We start from the raw sequence: 12947 nt of genomic DNA on the forward strand, positions 1-12947 counted from the left end.
CTTCACCTGGAGTGGAATGCATTTGGCTGCTCTTTTAGTATGCGTATGTCCTGCACACTATTTGCTGGCCTGTGTGTCCCAGTGTCCCTCACACACCAAAACGGGTAAATATTTGGCAATAGGACAAAGGGAAAGATTGTAGGGGGTTAGAGTAATCCAGGGATTTAGAAATAAGGTCAGATCTGAGTCCTGCCTTACCTGTGTGAGGACTTCAGAGAAGAGGAGGCCTGGAAGGTCTTCCGTCACACCTACTTTGGATCCTTAGAGACCAGATTTGAGAGGAAAGAGACTGCACCTTCTCCCTCATAGGCCCACCTTGGCCTGTCTTTTCAGGGTCCCGACCGCTGTGGGCAGGCATTGCTGCAGATTGGGATGAACATGATGGCACTACCTGGAGGCCGCCACCTGGATTCCATTCCTCTGCAAGGGCAGAGGTAAGTCATTCGCTTATACTGCCCAGGAGAAGATTGGTAACAGCTGGCCCTTGGGAGGTACTAGCTGCCTTGAATGGAGTGGTGTGGGTAGAGGGAGGGAGGTGGTATAAGGAGTGTATGAAGACAGGGGTTTGAAGGTATTTAGTCTGGAGGAGAGATAAGTGGCCATCGGAGGTGCCTACTTCCGGTTGGAAAATCCACAGAGAGTTACCAGTGCAGATTTGACTTGGCAGGCCATGGAGTTCGGAACCAGAAGCAGGGGTGGAAGTCCAGGGTGCCGGGCCTATGCATGATGAGCTTTTCTGCACTGCTCTGACTGACATGAAAGATTCGCATCCTTAGACATCTTTCAGGTTCAGGCACAGGGATAGCTGGTAACTTTGAGGAAGGCTTAATCTGCAAAGGAGCTGTGTGGCCCAGTGCTCCAGACTTCTGATAACTGGTCTAGCCTTGGATCCTTTAGACTCTCCATCATCACAGGAACTTTTTCTTCAGCCCTAGCAGTCAGCAGTCATTAAAATCCTGTGTCTTTTCTGATTTTTTGAGGCATTTTGATGAGCTGTTTAGAGAAGACATAATTCTGTTAAATTCTGTTTTGTTTTATTTGTCATGTTTTGTTTTATGTCTTGCTGTTATCTCACCTTTTCTGTAACCCCAAGTTCCCACCAGAACTGCTCGGGATGCTGATCCACCTTACCTTCCTTTCCATACTGCTCATTCGGTTTTGGGATAGCTGTATATATGTATAGATGAATAGACAGACATATGAATAGATAGATGATGGTTGGCAGGCAGGTACACAGAAGATAGTGTGATGCTTTAAAATAAAAGGATGAATTACATCCCCAAACTCCCTAGTGGGACAGATTTAATCACTCTCTATGAAAGTCTTGTTTATTCTCCCAAAGCCATCATTAGAAGGAGGTGGAGGAATTTGGCACACAGTTCTAGCATGTTCCATAGGGTACGGCACCATTAGAAGTGTAATTTAAAGCTTCCTGTATGGACAGAAGCAGGCAATAAGTGATTGTATCTTTGCACATAGTATGTATGGTGAAACTCAGAAGTGGTGGGATGTGACTGTCAGGAGTCTGGCAGTAGAGCTGTTCTGAGATGATCAAGTGCAGTCAGCTATGGCCATGCGGCTACCCGGCCTTAGGGCTGAGTTGTTCTTCTTGTTCACTGTGTGGCTGGTGAAAATTCTGGAGCCCCATCTGTCCTCCAGTTCCCTCATGTTTAAAATGGGGATAATGACAGTACATACCATGCAGGGTCAATGTCAGGCTAATCAGATGAATATATGCAAACTATGTGGAGAGCTATGTAGAGAGACTATTGCTTAACAAAAGTCTGCTAATGCCAGGGTCACTGTGTAGGTGTTGTTCGAGAATTCTCCTTTCTGACCCTCTCCCCCACCGGTGGGTGACCTTACCAATAAATAGGAAAACACAGACTCTTTAAAAGTCTAGTATTTTAAACTAGGAACAACTGGAAGAGTCCTGGTATAGACGGTACAGTCTGCCTGCCACTGCACTGCCCATCCTTCCCCGTGTGACATTAAATCGGGCTGTGGAACAGCAGTGGTCTGGCAATGGAATCCTAAGTGGATGGGACAAAGGCTGCTCTAGGGCTGGAGAAGTGTCTAGGGCGGTGGTAAGGAGGGTGCCTCAGCTTGACTCTGGGCTCTTCTATAACAAAAAATCTGTTTTTTTTTAATTTTTAAGTTCATTTATGGCTCAACTGTTAAAGGCTAGGTTCACAACCCAACCAAAAATGTAAAATTCCATTTCTTTATCAACACACACACACATGCATGTGCAAGGCAAAACCTATTGGCACACAGGGACTCCTCGGTTGGCTAACTTCTCCTTCAGAACAGGAATAGGGTCCCTGAATAAAGGATAAGGGGTGAGGGTCTGATCTTGACAGCCTTTATGTCTCCCTGGTTACCCACTGATCTTTCTTTTTCTCTCTCCAACTTCCAATGTTCCAGAAGTTTTAAGGGGTAGCAGGAGTTAGATCACATGACCACAACATGGGAATCTGGCTGGCCTTATCTAGCAGGCCCTCCTTGGGAAATACGGGCAGTCATCTGGGTAGAAGAGCTGTGGACTGTGGAAGGAGCTGGTTACAGTGTCGTCATGCTGTATTTCTGATGGGCCAGTGAGTCCAAGAGATGGAGAAACATGTTTCCTTTCACACGATCCTAGCATGATTCACACGTTCCTAGCCTAGCATTGCAAAGCTGATTGAAAATACTTGGGGGTAAAACCACTGGGCCTGGAGACCTGTCTATCATGTATGTTCTTGAGCTGTATTTTTGGATTATGGGGTATTGCTCGCAGAGAAAGTTAGTTCCTGCTCACAGGATGTCAGGGGTCTAGTTTGCTCAGTTGGGTACTATATTAGAGGCAGTCAGTAGCAGAGACTACTGTTTCATGCTGTGGAGGTCTCTCTTGTGGTGATTGTAGCATGGTCCTCACAGCTAGCTAAAGGGGCTGGCCTTAACCACAGCCCGTCGCACCATGGACACAAATGCACAAGTACTTTCTATGGCAAGTTGCTACTCACTGAACCTTCACTGTGGTCTATGCAATCATTGTTGTCTCTATTTTGCAAACAAGGGAGTCATAGGTTAGCTTTTCTGGAAAGCAGCCTTTGCGGTGGTGCTGCTCAAAGTCCAGGATAGATTTTTGAGCGGCCCCTTGGGCTGAGGTTGTCAGTGTTTGTGGGAGGGAGAGGGCTGGGTAGAGGGTTAAACTGAATTTTAATACTGGTTCTGTGGTAACTCACAGGGAGCTTTGGAATCAGAGTTGTTCATAGGTCCAAGTGGCAAGTACTTTAGGGTCTACCTTGCTGTGTCATTGGGGAATAAAACTACTTTCTGATCTAGAATCCAGTAAGCTGGGACTGCCCTTCTGCTCCAAGTCAGGCAGAGTGAAGTTCAGTAGAAAGACTACAGATTTCACCAACGAGAAGCCACCAGCCACTCCCTCCCTGGAGTCCATTACTAGCCGGGGAGATTTTCTGTTTCCTGTGTGTGTTCAGCCTGGAAGAGCTCACTGCCTCTGCTGCTGCAGCACAGCCCCGTGACTTCCTGGTTCCGAGTGCTGCCCAATGAACGAGCCACTCTTTGCTCAAAGAAACTCTATGCATCAGTTACTTCCACATTAGTGTGACCAAATGCCAGACAAAAGCAGCTTACAGAAGGAAGGGTTTATTTTGGCTCACAGTCTGAGGGTGCAGCTCACGGAAGGGAAGGAAGGTTAGTGGGAACCTGACTGAGGTGCTGCCCACGGAAGGGAAGGCAGGTTAGTGGGAACCTGACTGAGGTGCTGCCCACAGAACCTGACTGAGGTGCTGCCCATGGAAGGGAAGGCAGGTTAATGGGAACTTGAAGTGGGATCACATTGTGTCCGTAGTCAGGAAGCAGATGGGGCTAAATAATGGTGCTCAGCTTGCTTTCTCTTGTTTTCTTCATCCATTGAATGATGCTGCTTTTGTTTAAGGCATGTCTGTCTAGGGCAGTGAAACCCATATAGAAACCTGCCCACAGTCACAGGCAGAGGTTGGTCTCAGTTAAACCCATATAGAAACCTGTCCACAGTCACGGGCAGAGGTTGGTCTCCAAGAACATTCCAGACCCAGGCTAGCCGACAAGCAATCTTAACCATCACATTCTATGGAATACATTTTTTTTTTCAGTTTCTTTCTGAAGCAAGGGTAGATATAGGAAGGGCATGTCTCACCCCTCTGAGGACATGCCCAGAGGGCTTCACAGCTAAAGGCTTCAGGTTGTGATGTTTCCAGCAGCTATGGAACAAGTCTTTCTGTAAAGAAGTTTGGAAGCACTGGTTAATCTGTACCCCAATGAGACACCGAGGCTTGGAAAGGAGACAGAGCTGCTGTGTAGCAGAGCTAGGATGAGACTTCTACCCCTGTGCTGGAAGAGACTCAAACCGGTCTGTTTAATCCACAGTGTTCTTGGGGGCATTGCACAACCACACACTCAACTATTCCAGCGGTCATGTGTTTATCCACCTCCTGAAAAGCTATTGTACAAATATTTATTGATTGTAGATCCCATATCTTGTATGGTACAGTGTAGTTGAGGACATGCAATGACCCGGTTAGATGTGGTCCCTGCCAGCAGGAAACTCACACTCTATCCAGTGACTTCTCTATTGGGCTGGTTGTCTTAGATTTGCAGCACCTCTGACCCTTTGACTGAGCAAGAAGCACTTTGTTTTGTGAATTCTGTTTAACCAGAAGTCTGAGATGACCGGGGCTGGGTGCCCCTGTAGCTAGTGATGAGTAGTCCCCTGGTTGTCCAGCCTACTATGGAGATGCAGTGGGGGCCGCTGCAGGCCAGCCCATCTCTGAGTCAGTAATGACTTACATGTGTGCTCTCTGCTCTGTGGCTGCTGTTCTGCTGCTGAGGGTCATTTTCTGTGACGGTGGTGAAGTGTGCAGACTGTAATTGTCAATGGGATAATTGTACGTTTTTCTGTTGCTGAAGCCAAAAGGCAGGCCAATCAAAGCTAGAATTAAATTCCCTCCCTTCTCTCATTTCTCAAGCGAAATCCACAGAAACACAGTGTGTGACCTTGAGCAGGCAGACGGGAGTGATTCAGTAGTTATTTTTAAGAAGACGTTGAATATAAATTCCCACACACTTCTGGGAACTGGGATTACAGAGGCATTGAATGTTGTAGCTACGAGTTACCTCTAAGCTTATCTGTGCAGTCCTTCCTACCTGAGCCTGAGAAACTGAGGCTCAGAGCAGGGAGGGGAGCTGTTTACGCTTCCTTCCCCACCTTTGAGACCTTTCTTCCCTGGCTTTTATTTCATAAGTCCATTTCCCCACCCTGCCTCCAGAAATTTTCTATGGCAGGGATCTGTAATAAAGAAACAATTTAAAATATGATTTCCTTTTATGCCTTTAATCAAGTGAGATTATGAGTTTACTTAATCTGGGACATGACACCTTATCCAATCCATAGTTAATGTCCTGATCACCGAGGAACTAATGAGTAGCTCATTTTCATTTGTTCTCCTGCTATGATCAGATGTGTATTATAGGATTACAATAAGTGGTTGTTGAAGGAATAATAATTTATCAAATGTCTGATGGCCTGAGGAGATGACTAAGTGGGCATTAGCACTCGTTCCGTAAGCATGAGGACCTTAGTCAGAATCCTCATCGCCTACCTAAAAATCTAGGCATGGCCACAAGGTGACTGTAACCCCAGAATTGGGGAACAGAAAGAGACAGGTACATCCTGCGAGCTCACTGACTGTCCAGACTATCCAAAAAGCACTCTTCAAGTTCTGTGAGAGACCCTGTCTAAAGGCGACAGGTGAGGAATGATTAAGGAAGGCACTGATTCCTGTCTAGCACCTGCACTCCCATGCATGAATACACACAGCAGACTCTGTGTGCATGTCCCTCCCCAAGTCCCCTTAGATGTTTGATGAATAGACAAGCCTTTGTTAGGGAGCTTCAGGTGTGTAAGAGAACTCATATCTGCATGGCTTAGCAATGGGACTTCATTCTTTTTCCTAAGACACTTATCTTCTTGCCTAGGCAGTTTGGATGCTCACCTTACTAGACCTGGATGGAGGTGGGGGTTCCTTGGACTTCCCACAGGGCAGGGAACCCTGATTGCTCTTTGGGCTGATGAGGGAGGGGGACTTGACTGGGGGAGGGGGAGGGAAATGGGAGGCGGTGGCGGGGAAGAGACAGAAATCTTTAATAAATAAATAAATTAAAAAAGAAAAGAAATCAATCAAATAAAAAAAGACACTCATCTTCTGTCTCCAGCTTGCTAGTCTTTCTCCTTCTTCCGTCCTTCCCTCCCTCCCTCCTACCCTCTCTCTCCCACTTCCTTTTTTCTTTCCCTGCCTCTCTCCCTCCCATTTAGATGTTTCTCTTTCCACTCCTTCCTCCTTTCTTTTCTTATTTCAGAGAAAACAGCTGTTTGGAGGGAAAGGATAAGCTATTTATCTTGAGAAGTCTGAGTGGGAGCCAAAGGTTTGGTTGGCTGAAAGACTCAGAGAGTTGAGAGAGACATTTTCTTTCCATCTAAAGAAGAATGATTCAGAAATAGTTTTAGCCTTTGCTTTTAAGTTCATTGGAAGAGAGAAAGTCTATAATTTGCTCATCAAATCTCTTGTGGGAGAGCACAGTGCAGCAGGGAGCACGGGTTGGGAGTCAGAGGCCAGCCTGCCACCAACTTGCTGTGTGTCCTTGGACAAACCTTCTCCTCTAAGGTTCAAATTTTTCATCCCAGGAAGGGGAGATGGTGCAAATTCCCCCGAGGCTTCTCTAGATTCAACATTCCAGGAGTTTTAAATGGTTTTGTCCCTTTGAGAACAAAATGACTTTTAGTACCACAGGGTGGGGAAAGCAGCTCCTTTGACTAGCAGGAGGTCCCCTGTGTCTCTCCTATGGGATTCTTAGTGGGGTTTGGCACCTGCCTTGTACCTGGGCTGCAACTGTAGACTATACTAGTTTCAAAGTATATTAGTTTCAGCTCTGATGGTGAGCTCTATAGCTTGTAAGAATTCCTTGATAGGGCTGGATGAGTGCTAAGGAAGAAAGGTTTGCCCTGGTTTGTTGGAGCATAGGGCTCATAAACCCACAAGTAAAAGCATTCCAACACGTGTCAGAACTCTCCTCAGTCATTTCAAACTCACCGCTACTCCTCTGGCTACACTTGGCAGCTCCCCACTTCCCTCGTCATGATCCTATGCATCTTCTCCTTGGCACATGATACTCCTTCCTTCTGGAGCTATCTTCTTCCAAAGCCTGCTGAACTTGAGAGCATGCTACGAGGGTAGGAAACAGGGATACCCTAGCTCTAGCCAAGCTCTCCTTTCTTTTCTTTCATGACTCTCTGCTAATTCCCACGCACCGTGTGTAGCACACATTCTGTGGAAGGAACATATCTGTATAATAAGAGGGTCCACCCCCATGAAGATCATATATGCATTGTCTTAGTTACTTTTCTGTTGCCATAATAAAACACCATTACCAGGGCAACTTACAAAAGAAAGTGTTTGCTTTGGGCTTATGATTCTAGAGGGTTAGGGTCCATCACTCCAGAGACAGCATGGCAGCAGGTAGCAGACTTGGTGACTGGAGCTGTAAGTTGAGAGCTAGGCCTTCACACATCTTGAACATCAAGCAAGAGGCAAAGGATGAACTGGGGATTGCTCAGAACTCTGAAACCCTAAATCTGCCTCCAGTGACATGCTTCCTCCAACAAGGTCACACCTCCTAAGCTTCCACAAACAGCCACCAACTTGAGATGAATACTCAAACGCCTGAGCCTATGGTGGGGCAGGGCATTCTTGTTTAAACTATCACAAGTATCTCTGCTGTAGAATCCTAGAACACCCAGCCCAGTGTGCACAATAGATTTTGCACACTAGTTCTTAGTGCCTTTTATATAGTGAAGCATCTCTTTACAGAGAACTCACTTCGCCCAGCAAATGGGAAGGAGTGAGACAGAGAAATCCAAATTCTAGACTTGAAAGGTTTTGAAATGAAAATACCACTTGGAGTATGAATAAATGAAAACGAGTCAGGCAGAGAACAGATATGGTGTCCCACTGACTATCTACTCTAGTGTTTGGGAGTGCACCGTACACAGGACCAATGGGATAAGCTAAGAATGAGGAAATGGCACCAGGAACTGGAGGCCTGGTATAGGTCTGTCAAGGTGGGGATATCATTCCCTTGGGATCAGCCCTAGAGATGTGTTCTCTGTGGTGGGCTTCAAAGCATGAAGGCAGGGGGCAGTATCCAAGAGGCAAAGGCAGGGGTGAGATCGGTGAAGGGGTGGAGAGACCCCAAGGCTCTCAGCGTTCTGATAGTGTTACTCTCCCAGGACCACTGTTGATGTGATCCCCCCAGCTTCCCTGCTTTGCTAAAGAATCAGCAGAGATCTATATTGATGGGCCCAAGCCAGCAGAGCGGTCCTGAAGTCTCACACACCGTGTCATGGCTTCTCAGCAAGAAATGAGTGAAGGACTCGGGAAGTAACCAGCACACCAAGGGCTCTAGATGGTCCCATGCTTTACAAACAACATAAGAACAATTTTGCATAGTGGAATAAGCTGACCCTGGGTCCTAGAGGTTGGACCATCAGTTGAGTTTCTTGACACCGTCCAAGGAATGGTGTAAGCATAATAGAGAAGATCAAGACTCTGAGCTTGCAGTTTCTGAGATTTGCTTTCTCATCTTCACTGTGTGGCATTGCCCAAATGTCACACAGTTTCAGTGATGGTAGCTTCATGGGACTGCTTTGAGGGTTAAAGTGAGCCACTGAGGTGGAGTTAAGCACTTAGCCCAGTGCCAAGGATGTTTATTAAAACAGTTTGCAGTGGGGTCTTACATGATGCCCCTAAATCCCTGTTTCTGCATCTGTAAGGAAGAATGGTCATCTCCAACCATCAAACCACCTTGAAGGCTGATACCCATCAGGGGCTCTAATCGGCAATCCCTCCCTTGTTGGGGGCAGGGTGGGGAATCTATTCCCTCTGACCTAGAGCCTCCATGAGAAATGTTTTAGGAGTGCATTGCTTGGTACTGGAGTTGGTTCCTTAAGATGAGGTTCTGCCACTCCCTCCCCCTGCTCCAACCCCACCCTGCCTAATTCCAGCCTAAACAGCATCATCTGGTCAGGAGTCTGGTGCGCGGAGACGACTGTGGTTGCATCTGGAGTTGTGTTTGCAGTCTGCAAGTCTCCAGCAGATCCAGATTTGGGGGCTTAGTCGCCTCATTCTAGATGTCTAGGAAAGCCTCGGTCTGAGAGCAATGGAGGAGCAACACGGGTAACAGGATATCTTCAGAGACCTGGCAGAGCTCCTTGGAACACCAGGCCTGTGAGATACTGTCCCCCGGCTCCCCAGGCACAGGAAGGACCTTTATAGCATCAAGTTCAGGTTCCAGTTTCTTGTGGATATGGCAAAAATGGAGCCCCAGTCCTAGTCACGTTCCCTCAGACTCCTTGAGCGGAGACCCTTCAGGCTCCTGACTGGTGATTTTCCACCATGAAGGGAACGTGACTCATTGCCAGGCCCTCTGCCTTGACCTCAATTTTCGATTCTCCTTTGTGTGAGTAATAGGATCAGTTGTCTGTGCTCGCAAAAAACAGATTTCATGCATAGTGAGATGGCAGCTTAAAGTTCACGGTTGAGGACATTTGAACCACTAGAAGTTAGGGTGTGGCAAGGACAGCAGGATCCCCCACAGCATAGCCAGAGCTGCCCTGGTTAGTTAGACATTTTATGTTGGGGTCAGTCAGCAAATCCAATAGAGAGGTGGGGCTTAGAGGTCCAGAGAGCTAATGACAGAGAGTCAGGCAAGCTATGCAATTATGGGATGCTCAGTGCTAACGCAGTCCAAACCTTAATGAGCCACAGTCCCCAGACTCTGAAATTGAGGGGAGTATCTCATTCCGTGGCGGCACAGTGACCAAGGCTGGGTGTGGATGAGTTGGTACTGGGGCTGCATCTGGGGAAGGGGATGTTTTCCCTTGCCTTGTCTCCTCCCTGGGAGACCCTAAGGACTCTTAGATGTATGTCCCCACAAGACCAGGCTCCCCCTTCTGCAGTGGCCTGTGGATCCTACTTGTATAGTACCTTGCACTGAAACCAAACCAAATGAAACCTAGCTCCTTCTTGGCTGTGACTCCAGTTCCAACAATGGCAGCGTTAGTCACTGACATCCAGGGATCAAGTTTCATCTTCTCTCCTTCCCTCATGTCCCCTCACTTCCTTCCCTTCTGGGACAGCCACTTCTTTCTATTCCCAGTCATTGTCATTGTTGAGGCTCGGTTTCTCTCTTCCATGAACACTGTCTCTGAGGCAGCCCCCAACTGATATTTAACCCTGCTTTATTCCTCTTCCAAGTGACTCCAAATGTGCTCAGAGCTAAATCCAGATCCCTAAACTGACTGCATCCAAGGTCTATGATGAGGGACAAACCAGTCTATCTCTCCAGATTCTTTCCTTTGCAGCCCCCTGTTTTAGTCAGGACAGCTCCGGTAGGATTACTAATTTGCTCCTTTTGACCTTTGGACAGCATGTACTCCTCTGCATAGAAAGCCACTGACTTGTCATATTGGTCAGCCTCTCTTTTCTGAGACGGGGTAAATGCTATTTCCTTTGTGTAAATATTCACGGCGAGGTCAAGCAGGCTCCGTCTTCTGTGACCATGGAGCTACTGCTTCACAGCCTCTTGATGACAGCCCGTGTTTAGTGAGCCTGAGATGTTAGGCTCTGTCGTGTACCCACCATGGGCTCCACCCTGCAGAAGTTTCCTCATCTGAAATAACAGTAGTCCGTCTCACACAGTTTTGCTGTGGGCAGGATGAAAGGAGGCAGTATAGATAGAGGCTTGGAGTCCCAGTTGGCTTCTTGCTAGATCTCAACACACCGGCTACTGTGAGGATTGCTTCCAGATTTGATTGCTGGTATTGCCTCACTTGTGTGAGGTGTTAATGAGCCTTGTTAGGACTAAGAGCTTCTCTTGCTTAGCTTTTGGAGCTTCTAGTGGTGTATGGTGTGTATGTAGAAAACATTTGACTATAACTGGGCTTGACACATCCTGGCTAGGGGACTTGGTACAATGAACAACTTCTAGTTGCATCTGAGGATGTTTTGGAGGACAGAGCCAGCAATGCAACTCAAAGGAAGAACTCTATGTCCTTCAAGCCTGCCCATAACTGGAGGCAGGGATTTGTGTCAGAGCCTGGGGCTTGCATGGTGGATGAAATGAGGTCCAGTCACTGGGGTGGATGGTAGGGGAGCTTCAGAAGCCTGGCAGGTGGTAGAATGGCTGGCTGGGGAATCTTCTAGAGATGGCACCTAGTTTTTACTTGCTTTCCACAGAATGACACAGTGCTCTTAACATGGCCACTAATGTACTGGATCTGAGAGGGCTCCTATATGAGCCATGTTGGTCAAAGGAAGCCTTTGAGGCAGGGAAGAGAAGAGAACAGGGAAGGCACAGCTCATACCTGTCTAGTGTTCACATCAAGTTCCATGGCACGGTCATGACAATGGAGCTTGAGCACAGGGACAGATGAACTTGAATCCCTGTGTGTGTGGATGCATTTGTAGTCTCTACCTAAGGACACTGAATGTGACTTTGGGACTATTTGTAAGATCCTTTAATGTAGCACATAATAACATGGTGTTAGAGTCTGAAGTGTTGGGTTCAACACCAAACGTTGCTACTTACAAGCCTCAATACATGTAAATCACTATGGGCTTTCTTTTCTCCCTGGACTTTCATACCCCTAAGAAATAGACAGACTAGCAGCTACTAGTGTTTGTCATTCTTATTCTCAAGGAATTTAAGCTTAATTAACATAAGTGGGGAACAGCTTCAGGGTGCTAGGCCCAGCAGCTGCATGTAGGAGAGGTGAGGTATACACAAGCTGAACCGGCCCAGGGGATAGTCCTGGACTTCTGACAGTTTATCTCCTGTGATCCCCTTTACCCAAAGAAATGTTTACATGACCCCAAATATATAGGCATATAAACTATGTATATAATCTGATAGTTATTAGTAATAAATCAGAAATAAATTTATCTTAAAGCAACTCTTTTTGTATATATACATTTTTCAGGTATAAAAACATATCTGCATCCTAAAGAGATTGAATATGCTGGTTTTTCATAAAGAGTTAAATCTTAGATGACTGACTGCAGAACATAGGATAACATCTATGATTTGTAGCTGATTAATATTTTTACTTTATAGTTAATTAAATTTATCATTGTTAGTACAATGAATTATATTCACTTAAATACATAGTAAAAAATAACAGAAGTATATATGTGCCATTTCAGAAATTGTTAGAAATTCCATCCTATTCCCAAGCCAAAATTAATGATGTTTTATGAAACTAAAATTAGTAACTTAAACAGCCATTTTAAAGTCAAGAATTCTAATACAACTTAAAGATACGCTAATTTGGTATTTACACGCTGAGGATGATGGTAGGAAACTATCACAAGGATTTAAACGGTTGATACTGGGGTATGACAGTGGATTCTCTGGAGCATGCAGACATGGGGGCATATGAGGAACTCATCTAGGAGTTCCTCAGAGATGAGTCAGCACGTGAAGAGATATGTGGGCAAGAGGTCAGTGTTGTTCTTATTTCTGCCTTTCTTGTCTGCGGGGTTAGAGGGTGAAGACGTCACGTGGGGAAAGGAGACACAGACACGCGGCAGTCCCACGTGGGTGCACTTTAATGGGGGAGGGGTAACGGCAGGTAGGTACAGGTGTGCAGAGACGAAAGGGGAGGCGGGAAGAAGAGAGGAGAGAGAGAGGGCTCGTGGTGACCCCCGCCTTTTAATGAGGAATGCAAAGGCTTCTGGGAAAGGTGTCCTGCGCTTGCGCAAGCTGGTATCCATAGTCCAGGGGAATGCTGGGAGCTGTAGTTTCGCAAAAGGAACAACATTTCACCCTTTTGGTTCTATTAAAAAAAA

The 12947-nt window shown here is 46.4% G+C and overlaps 1 protein-coding gene across 1 annotated transcript in view; it reads left to right on the forward strand.

Annotated features, from left to right (window-relative positions):
* The window catches only part of Insc (INSC, spindle orientation adaptor protein), a 106328-nt gene that overhangs the window by 19862 nt on the left and 73519 nt on the right, over positions 1-12947 (forward strand). The window contains exon 2 of the mRNA XM_026781469.1: positions 334-434. Coding sequence (XP_026637270.1) covers positions 334-434 — 101 coding nt within the window. The remainder of the gene's footprint in view (positions 1-333; positions 435-12947) is intronic.

Source organism: Microtus ochrogaster, chromosome 8, assembly GCF_000317375.1.
Source record: "Microtus ochrogaster isolate Prairie Vole_2 chromosome 8, MicOch1.0, whole genome shotgun sequence".
NCBI classification, from domain to species: domain Eukaryota; kingdom Metazoa; phylum Chordata; class Mammalia; order Rodentia; family Cricetidae; genus Microtus; species Microtus ochrogaster.